The sequence below is a fragment of the Syzygium oleosum genome, unplaced genomic scaffold (assembly GCF_021117445.2).
Source record: "Syzygium oleosum isolate NSW1041296 unplaced genomic scaffold, Sole_v2.1 Sole_v2.09, whole genome shotgun sequence".
Lineage (NCBI taxonomy): Eukaryota > Viridiplantae > Streptophyta > Magnoliopsida > Myrtales > Myrtaceae > Syzygium > Syzygium oleosum.
This window is the reverse complement of record NW_026607493.1, coordinates 7,754,090-7,764,937: the sequence shown is the minus strand read 5'-3', so window position 1 is coordinate 7,764,937 and position 10,848 is coordinate 7,754,090. Positions and strand designations below refer to the sequence as shown.

The 10,848-nt window shown below is 46.1% G+C and overlaps 1 protein-coding gene across 3 annotated transcripts; it reads right to left on the bottom strand.

Moving 5' to 3' along the window:
* Positions 1-2,575: 2,575 nt before the first annotated feature.
* On the bottom strand, positions 2,576-4,883 carry LOC115690812 (uncharacterized). 3 transcript variants are annotated; one of them, XM_056314255.1, is made up of 5 exons: positions 4,330-4,883; positions 3,888-4,196; positions 3,401-3,767; positions 2,975-3,095; positions 2,576-2,860 (listed from the first exon to the last, which is right to left on the bottom strand). In XM_056314255.1, the coding sequence occupies exons 1-5, from the start codon at positions 4,660-4,662 to the stop codon at positions 2,743-2,745; spliced, it is 1,248 nt and encodes a 415-aa protein (XP_056170230.1). In that variant the 5' UTR covers positions 4,663-4,883; the 3' UTR covers positions 2,576-2,742. The 3 variants fall into 3 exon arrangements, with proteins under 3 accessions (XP_056170230.1, XP_056170231.1, XP_030473154.2); XM_056314256.1 differs by having other exon boundaries at positions 3,401-3,764; XM_030617294.2 differs by having other exon boundaries at positions 2,576-2,855; positions 2,973-3,095; positions 4,330-4,882.
* Between the last annotated feature and the right edge of the window lie 5,965 nt (positions 4,884-10,848).

Below are 10,848 nucleotides of genomic sequence, written 5' to 3'. Positions count from 1 at the left end.
ACGCACCCCCCGGAAGGAAAGAAGGACTGACGACAAAACCGGGGAGTGGCCGCCACGCGCTGGACCCGCCACGGAGCCCCGCGCGTGGGCGTAGCCCCAGAGCACCGATGGGCGGACGCGCGTGGGGACGTGTCCGGCCTGCACGAAACGGCCGGAAGGGAGGCCACCGGCACAACCGGTTTTTTATTTTTTATTTCCCTTCGCTCTCTTTTCCTTCTTTTCCCCCCGTTTTTAAAAGAAATATCCGCGATCACCAGCCCGATCGACGGGCGCCACGTGGGATGGCGGTCCCCACGCGCGCGACGCCCCGTTGAATCGGACGGTCACGGGCTCGCGATCTCCCCTTTACCCCAAGATACTTTCACGCGTCCCGGTCCTGGCACGTGCCGCCCTCTCCTGCCCCCCACGTCTGGCACGTGCGCTGCTTAGCTTGTTTGAGTGGGTTAGTGCGGCCTAGCGTGGCAATGAAATGACGGTCTGATTTCCCAAAAAAAAGAATGCATGAAAGTATTAGGTAAATACGCAAAAAATTTATGTTACATGCGAGTATCATGCAAGCACGCAAATTTGATATATAAAATAATGTGGTTTCATGTAACTAGAGGCTGAAATAGATGGAAAGTTATAATTAAAACCATGAATTATTTTTATTATGTTGTCATAAATCAATATACAAATCGAATAATCGACATGATTATCCTTAACAAATTCATTCCTACAACACGAGCAATTCTTACATGCATCATTTCACGCAAGCTCAACGCACATGAGCTATCAGATCATGTAAATATCACGTGTATCAAAATAGCAATTTGTTTTTAAAAAGAAAGTACATTTGCATGGTCTAGCATCGATATATAATATGAGGAGATTACTAAATTTTTTAATCAAGAAGAGTCATGCTTTCCTCCATTTATAGTTGGAGAAATTTCCTTTGATGGGTCTTTGATATTTAGTAGTTTATCATGTTTTATCCTTGTCCCATCAATTTATATGATTATGATTGTTACGTAAAACCTCTACTACTCGTTATGCCTCCTTTTTTTAGGACGAAATGGCCTATCATCTTGGAAAACATTTTGTAGACAACGGAAAACATTCTGTAGACAACGGGAGCTAAATGTGCAACAGGGATGATATATATATATATCAAAGGAAACGACATTATTGAAATGCACATTTCACATGGGTCGATCTGACTTTGGTCGTCCTTGCCTCTCACTTTCTTTGTTTAGATGTTTGTACAAACTTTTATCTTTCGGTTTTTGGAAAAATTGTCCAACCAATACCACACGTATTGTACATACGTCAATTTAATCTAATAAGTCCTAAATCTATTGATTGGAAAGACTACTTGAAATTTTGCGCAAAGGTTTACAACTCATTTGGCAAAATTAAAAAGTATAGGTCTGAATTGGCATTCGCACAATATATTTAAGACTCATTGGATAATTTCTCCTAAAAAAATTATAAAGAAATTGGTAACTATGTAATGTGTGCCACGAATAGAGAGAAGAAAGTCGTTCCATGGAAACGGTCATGGTGAAAGTCAATGATGTTGTCGGCCAGTGCTGGAGGGTTTGAACTAAGAGTAGCTCCTAATAGACTTCTGTAATGACGAATAGAGCAGAAATAAATCGAATTACTCAACGAACATTTAGAAGAAGTACATGGAATTACTCATCGAACATTAGAAGTACATGGAATATGTATGTCAAAATTATAATTAACTTACAAAAGCGTTTTTAATGTCTTTAGCAAGATTTAGTATAAGATAGCATAGGACGTGACAAAGCGAACAATGCACGAGTCAATTAATCCATGGATGTCCCATTTAACGGTAGCCCCCGTGGATTAATGGTGGCTGGCTTCGTTAAACATAACATTAGGGTTTTTTTTTCTCTTTTTTCGGTTGGGGGGCAAAAGAAAGTGCTAGAGGCTAAATTAGTATCTTATTCCCCCCTCTCGTTCACCTCTTCCAATATAGAAAATGAAAAACCGACACTACGTTCAACAAAGTGTGTTCCCATTTTCCACTCTCCAAGATACGAGAAACTTGCTCTTCTGTCGCTTTACAGTGATGACCGGCACGACACACGATAATCTCCAGCTAAAAGCCCCGCCCCACCCCCCCCGCCCAACCCAACACACGACACCCAACCCAACTTTCACTCAAATACATACATACACATACACATACACATACGCACGCGATGCGGTCAAAGAGGTGCCGAGGGGCATAATGGTAAAATCCATCGCGCGATAAAGGAGCATTCCACATAATGTATTCTTTTCCATATATATATGTAGTAAGAAGAAAGGGCTGTGTGACCTCCCCTTCACAAAACAATGGGACCCACCCCCCAACCCTTTGCATTTCCAAATGACCTTATTACCCCCCCAAAACCCGCAAAAAAAAAAAAAGGATAACATCAGAGAGACCTACAAATGCGAAAACACACCCCCGTTGACCGCGGTCTTCTCTTCTCCTTCACGCTTCCCGAAAACCCCCAAAAAACGGAAGACGTGTCCCCTCCCCTCCCTTCCCCCCGGCCCCATCTCTTTCCTCCTTCCCTTCTTTCCTTCAATTTGCACTGTTGCGGTAAAAATCCAATTATTCGTCCTAATCTAAATATTAAAAATAGAAAGAACCCTATGTCTTCCCCTTCCATCTTCCTTCCTAATACTAACAGCTTCCTCCTCCAGAATAAAAACCCTAGTATGGAAGTCACCGTGAGAGCATCAATACGTCCACTCCTGCGGTAGCCGGACTTCATGGCCCATCACCGGCTGCGCACGGAGGTTCCGCCGCGGCTGAGCGCAGGGCCCGCTCGCCGGGAACTTCCAGACACCATCTGCAAGGACACACGCGCAATCGACCATTTCTTCAGCCTCCGCGAACGCAACCGGCGCGCCACGAAACATTTACGTTTGAATGAAAAAAGGAAAGGAGGGGGAAAACAAACTTTTACCAGTTTCAGGAGCGAGACGTCCGTCGAGACGACGGCTCGAAGGCCCTTGGTGAGCGTGCCGAGAGCTCAGGTTCATGTTGAGAGCTTGAACCACTTTGGCCGGTACTAACACCGTCGGACAAGCTGAACGCCAGAGAAGAGATGGTGAGAGCCGCGTACACGAATACCGTACACACCCAAATCCACTTTTGAAAAAAAAAACCCAGAAGCGAGAATGAAAAGATCACGGGTCAATAAATGTTTGCAATAAATAAAGCATCTACTGCTCTTCACCAACCCACTGTTACCGGAACCATGAATCGCCAGTCAAAAATCACCCCATTATGCGTGGATGACGTTTGCACACCCACGACTCGCCCAAAGAAAAGACGCACTAAAAAGTTTTTGCTTCAGATTTTAGACCGAGAATGGAACGAGAAGCTACTAACCGGGCTTCTTGCGGGGTTCGGGTTGAGACCCGGCTCTGCGGGGCAAGAACACGCCGGTGCCGGCGCACTCCCTCTTTGCGGCGGCCGGAGGAGTGCCGAGGAGCACCGTCCGCATGCCCGTGCCGTTCTGGAGTTGGTGGTGTTGGAGGCGGCCGCTCTGCTGCTGTGGCGGACGCTGCGACTGCTGGAGCGAAGGCCATGCAGACGGGGACAAGCCCAGGGTGGTCCGGCCACCACCGTTCCGGTTAAAGACAATAGCGTCGTCGTCTCTCGCCACTTGATGGACCACCATTCGCTGCTGTTGTTGCGTCGCTTTCGGTTGCGATCCCCAAGCCCCAGAATCTCGCTGCTGCTGCTGTTTCAGCTGCTGCAGCACAAAACAAAAACAAAAACAAAAACGAAATATCTGAAGCTCAGACACGGTGTTTCAACTTTGTCTTTGCACAGCGAGCCTCAAGCGTGTGTGTGTGAGGGTTTCCAAGCGAACCTGATCGAACAGCATCAGCTGGTAGGAAAGCGACTGGTGTGGGTAAAAATTGACGTTCGAGTTAGGGTTCTTCGCCGGAGGGATGGGGCTCGCAGCGATTTGCCTCGGGTAAAAGTAATGACCCGGGACATTTGTGCCGCGCTCGAGTTCGTGAAGCTGCTGCAACTTGTGGAGTCTCATCCTCGCAGCCTCCCCGGCGGCCTCGCGCAGCAGATCCCAGTCGCCCGGAGGAGACGAGGCCTGTAAAGGCGGCCGAGCTTGACGGCAACCGCACAGCGTCGATTGCGGCGAAACAGACAGACACCGTCCCTGAAGGTGGGGGAAAAAAGAGCGGGGGGGGGGGGAATAGAGACAACGAAACTTTCATTACATTTGACATTTCTGAGAAAATGAGAACACGCCAGCGCGCAGAACTGGACAGCCCATCGTGTTCGGACGGTACCTTGGAGTAAGCACGAGCAAAATCAGAGAAGGTGGGCTTCTTGAGACCCTCCCCGCCAAGAGCAGAGGCGGCCATTATCCGGGTGAGGTCGGCGATGACGAAGTCCTCCTCGTCGCTCTCGGTCTCCGTGGAACCGAACACCGACTCGACGGGAGAGCTGAGGCCCGAGTACCCACCGCAGCAAGGGTTGGAGCCAGGGCCGAGGCCCTTCTTCTCCGCCGCGGCGGCCGCAGCAACCGCCGCCGCGACTAAGTCGAAGGGGTCGCCGCCGTCGGCGAGGAACTGGGGAGGGAGCCAGAACTCCCCGTCGTCCAGAGCATCGAGCATGGCCATGTTCAAGCGCCAAAAGAAGAGGCGAGCGAGAGAGCTTCGGAGCGCTAGTGAGATGGCGGGGCTGAGAGACTTAGGGGCGAGAGAGAGAGAGAGAGAGAGTAGCTTTAAGAAAAGCAGAAGCGAGTGAGAGGCGTGTCAAGAAGGAGACGTTTCTTTTTCTTTCGTTCTTATTTTTTGTTGGTGGGGTGGGGATGAAGACAGAGAGGTTCATTCTTCTGAGGGGGTGGGGGGAGGAGGTTGGCTTTATAAAAAAAAGCCGGGGTGGGGAGACAGACCACGAGGGACCGAGGGGAACGCAGCGCTCACGCGGCGGCGGGGAGTGGGGGTGGGGGGCACGCGCCGGGGGATAGTGGTGGGACCCACGGCGTTGAGGCCAGGTCAAAGAAGATGCACAGAGAGAGGGAGAGAGTGAGAGAGAGGGAAGAAGGAGAAGTGTGACAGGAGGAGGAGGAGGAAGAAGGGGTAACAAAAAATGGCAGTTGAGAATCGCATGTGAGCGAGGGCCAGGCCAGGCCAGGCCCCGGCTCTCTCTCTCTCTCTCTGAAGTCTCCCTTTCTCTTTTTTTTTTGAATTTTGGAATTCCCGATTTTCTCTCCCTCCCTCCCTCTCTTTTTCACTTCTTCTTGCTTTTATTTCGGGAGGGGGAGGGGGGGTTGCATAATGAGTCGTGCGAGTTTTGGCGATTTTTTCAGAACATCGGGGTTCGTTGAACCCGATCGTGGGTCAATACCCCACTATCCACGCCCCGCCCACCCTTTTCCTTATCTCTAAAATTATTGAAAAAACATTTTTTTATTAGAGAGAGAGAGAGAGAGAGAGAGAGAGAGGGTGAAGTAGAAACGTTCGCTTATACCGATAAGCGGGCGCGAATCGAGCTTTTGGCCTCCTCCTCGTCGAGCCTGGCTGCTGCCCAAACCTGCCCTTCCCCATCTTTGTATCTTTCTTTATCAATCAAAAGTAGAGGCGGACAGTTTCGGGGCTCCGTACAAATTTCACGTGGAATTCGTAACTTACCCGTTTAAAAAACATATCCCTAACTTTTTAGAACCCGAAATTTATCATGCATATCTTGTAATTCCGTACGTGAGTCATCACTCTTGCTGCTACAATCCTTCTACCTTAACTTATATTTAGACGCGCGAAAAATATGAAACATGAACAAGATAAAAGTCTCGGTCATAAAATGAAAGTTCGGACTAGTGGTTCCAGATTATATGTTCGTTATCGGGCATCATGGAATACCTCAAGATCACGCGAAAACATAGATCAAGAAAAGCACAAAAACTTATTCAAAGTTCCACGTTCCACCTACCTAGAATCTGGAACTTATTCATCGAAACAGGTTCGTAACTTGACCGACTTTTGCTTAAAGTAGTCCCCCGAAAGTGTCCCTTCCAAAGCCCCCTTTGGCTAGGCTACGTGCCTAAGCAGGGGGGGCATAAATTGCCGAGACTAGGGCAGGGCAGAGACTCCAACGATACCTGGCACAATCGATCGAGGCAAAAACCACATCCCTTGTGTTGTGCAGCCCTCCGACAACAGTCAAGCACCTTGCCCGAGAGGATCATTGCCTTCGATCGGTGCAGCCCTTGCCGAAGGCCGGCGTGACTTGAACAACATTGCTATGAACTTTGGAATTTGTCTACAATCTCAGTCGGGTTTTCTTTTTCTCGAAGAAAATTCTACTTTTTTCCTTTAATTATGAAAATAGAAAAACTATACAAAAATCTCCTGAACTTTCATGGTGATACACTTTGTCCTTTTTACTTTCGACTGTTAAACAAAAATTTCCCAATTTTCGTAATGCTATAATCGTCAATCCTCCGTCTTTTTGCCGTCTGCCATGCCTAGCAAGCGATTTTTCAAGGGCAAAAAATTGTAACTCTTCTTCTTTCTTTTTTTTAGTCAAATCACTTTTTTGCCCTTAATAGCCAAAAACAAATTAACACTCATACAATACCTATTGAAAAATGAGAAAAAATTGAAATGATCATTACAAAAATATAATAATAATAATAATAATAATAATAATAATAATAATAATAATATGGTCGGCTTCCACATCAACGATTTCCAGTTAAAATTGGCCGGATGTACTCAATTGGCAAATCGTGAAAATGTTTATAACTCAATTGGCAAAATCGAAAGGTTTGTACATGGATCTCACATGGAGCCGAGCTCATCCATCGATCGAAATTCTCGAAAGATGTTTTTCCGAATATCTCTCATCTTGCGAAAATCGTTCAGTCAGTCCTAAACTTATAGCACGTATGTCGATTCAGTCACGAACATTTTAATTTTTCCAATTCATACCTAAACTGCCGTGCAAAATTCCAATGCAATCATTGTCGTCAATTTTCGCCGAAAATCGCTAACACAACGGTGTGCCGCATAGGACGGGCTGATCAACGATTTCCGACGAAAATTCATCGAAATGATTATATTGACATTTCGAACAAAGATTTAAACTCGAATTCACGTTCGGACAATAAATTCAAGATTGGTGGGGCAATTTTCCCTGCGCGTCTCTTCCAATGCCCCCATCGATGGATGGATGGGATGGTGATAGGAAGGAGAGCGATCGCGTGCCTCCCAATTCACGTCTAAATACGTTCCCGAATTAGGAAAAACCAGAAGTGGGGGGGTAGAGAAAGAGACACGAATCAATTTCCCGCAGCGGATCATGGGTTGCATGATAAATCGAAGCCGTGAGTGGTGGACTATGACTGGTGTCGAGTGGAATCCAGCTGGTCTCCGGCCCAGCTGACAACGTATGACCCCGCGATGATGGCAATCACTCTTTTAGTTTATCAACCGCCTGACAAAAACCCCAACCTCCAATTTCCCAATTTCCTCTTTTGCATTTAATAATAATTACGGGTGCTTTTTTTTCTTTTCTGCTCTTTGAGTGATTCTCAAGGTTGCTGGCATCATGCCCTCTCTTTCCCTGCCCTTTGTCCCTCCTTTCTCTTCCACCGTTTTTTCAAATGGTGGGGGTGGTGGTGGTGGAGGGCCTCATAAAAGCCAAGGGTAGGCCAGCTTCCTCTCTCTTCCTTCTCCATAGCAGTGTCTCCACTTCCCCCTTTGATGATCTCTCCCTCTCTCTCTCTCTCTCCCTCTCGTGCTTGCTATCTTAACGATTAGTCCAACTTCGCAGCAAAAGATCATTCCCTGGCCCCCATCGGTTCACATGTCTTTTAAGAATCCTCATGAGATCGAAGGACACGAGGCTAGTGATAATGACATATGCCCTCGTGGTGTAGCTTTTCCCCCTATGGGGGGCTACTCGGGGGAGCGGTGCCTCTCTGCTAAGCTAAGCTTAGCTATAGTCGCCAGTCATCACAAGATGCTCCTTTTCCAATTTGATCAAGTCAACTATGGCATGGCATTCCAAGTAATGGTAATTAAGTCGATGGCTGCTCGCCCGACGGACTTTTGTCGGGTACACACCCGTCGCATCCTCATTGGACCGAAGGGGAAATCCCTCTCGCACGCATCCCCGGTGGTACTCGAAACAAAAGCTCCGCCAGAGAGTGTTCTCGTGCTTGCAGACCGCGAGGATATTTTGAAAAATGACCGTCTCGTGACATGGGTTCACTTGTTTGTAATCGTGTTGTTGCTGAACGTTCAAGAGGAGAGAATCATGTATGTTAGATGTTACATATTCACTTACGACGGGTTCATTGAGTTACGTCGAACAAAAAATGGAAAGGTTCTTAAAAGTTTGGAGCCATTTTCTCAGTAAGTGGGAGATGATTTTGGGTCAAATGATCTCATTTCTTCTCTCTCTCTCTCTCTCTGCTCATTCAGTTACTTCCTAAAAGAACCATTGCTTTGACTTTCTCTCTCGTGCGAAGATCTCTGATCGGCCGAGAGACGAAGAGTAGTTGGAATCACACTCGATTGTCTCGATCCGAATACTTCAGATAGGACTATAAAACATAAACAATCAAAATGTAGGGGATTAGACAGAGCGACAGTTGCCACTTTCCAACAAACTTTTCCGTGACTTATTAGATCTTCTTGCACTCCTTTTTTTTTTAATACAGAGCACCAGCAAGAAAAAGAGAGAGGCAGGTCGGATCAGAAGCCTGCAGAGTTGGACTGCTTATTTAATTAGTAGTTGATTAGCTGTAAACAACGATTGAGCAGAGAATGGGCCCACGGAATGGGGGGGTCTGGAACTGTGAATGGAATATTGTGGAACAAGGCCGCCTTAATTAGCGGGCGAAAGCGGGGTTTTGCGTCCCTTAATCAAGGTTTTGTCGTGTACTTTGTGTTGGAGGGTCTCTGTGTCTTCCTGTCTTGACAATTGTGATGTGTATATGGTGCTCGTCTAGAAAGAGAGCAACGACCATATGCCCCTAGCTTTAGGCATGTGATCCAGCCCTTTAATCGGTCCTCGTCAGGGGTAATGATACGTCTGATGTAAACCCTATGTGATCTACCGTGGAATGGAGACCGACGGTCTGCATATCGATATGACTAGATATGGACGAGTATTCGAATTAGAGATCGCATTCGAACACTCGATAAGAACCTCGCATAACTTGGGGAATCGATTTTCATAAATGAATCCGGGTACCTTTAGTATCATTCGTCTACCCTTTTACTCTCTTCTCGGCTCGATCGATTCGCCTTGGAATCAAATAACATAAAAAGGACGGAAATCATAGTGCTAGAAATTTGGTGTGCGCAGCGCGGATAGCAACTTCGTCCTAAAATCAAATCTCGTAAATATGAGAATTCTCGTAGGAAGCACTCCGTCTCTACAGGTAAGGAATCGTTTTTTTCTCAATCCAAGAAGATGTCTGCTGGAGGAATCCAAGAAGACGTCTGCTGGGGGCATATCAAGTACCTTCTCCAAGAGACGACTTAAGATACTGCAGAATTCATTTTTGAGCTTCAAGACGAGGGATACGTACGGAGTAGATAAATCGACTGAGGACACCAACTGCATACGCAAGAACAGGTTGCACGAAAGGAACCGGCATCTCATCTCATTCTCACGTAATAAAGAATAGGAACCGAAACGGCTCTTCTTACGTGATAGAATCCAATTAGAAGACGAGCGAAACGAGGCCCAAATTTTGGGCATAGAAGAGAGGAGAGACTCATGGGCCACATAACCTCGAGGGACTCGGACTTTGTGTTTGTCTGTCCAAAGTGAAGTGATAGGCCCCCTCTTTTTAGCTTAGCATTGCATAGCGTCCGAAAAGTTGAAACTCACACCAAAAAGATGATCGGGCTTACACGGCCCACCGGTTCCTTAACTTCTACAGAATAACAATGGAATGGAGATGAGATGTCCAAAAATGTTTTGTCCTCTCTAATTCTGTAATAGTTATGATTTCAAAAGTTAGATAAGATTCTGGCAAATAAAAACTATGAAAGCTTTTATCGTCCATTAGGTCATTTATCCTTAAGCATCAGTGAGTTAAGCTCACTTTCAAAGGGTTACTTTCGGTTTTTCAGTAAAATTTATTCACCCACGTTCACCCTCAACTCCATTTTCCACCACCACTAAAAGGAGAATTCCTCCCTCCACGTATTCCAAACCATCCCACTTGGCTAACAAGGTGAGACGCGAATCTTGATGGAGAACCTTGACACATTAAATGAGAGAGTCTAGAGAACTTCTACTTTTGCGGAATTAGGGTTATATACCACTTAATTTCGTGCACACACATTCGACGTGGGACTTTAATGCAACAAGGCTTACTGTCAAGGTCGGCATAGAATGGGCATGTATAAGTGAAATGCTATATAACCTTGATTCCACTAAAGTTGCAGCCATCTAAGTTTTTCTTTCGGCGTTTTGGATTATGCCGTATCTACTCTCACATTTGTTTCTCATCCTATCAGATCTTAGTCTCACCATTTCACTTGTGAAAAGAAAACTTCTAAAGATGAAATGAGTAATGATCCTTTGTCTCGTATTGGTTTTATTTCATGTTTATGAGTATGTTCCGTCGGAATCAGCGTATCCTTTTCTTTTGTTTTACATCTCGTACCTAATTTCTCAACTAGGCTTGACCACAATAGCAGAGTAAGTAAAAACATCAATGGCACGGCAAAATGCATTCCTCATCATCAATGTAATTGCTCACGGTAATTATGGCCTTCTCGGGAGAATCGACAACACTGCAACTTTGATGCACTCGGTAATATTAGTACATCTTAGAA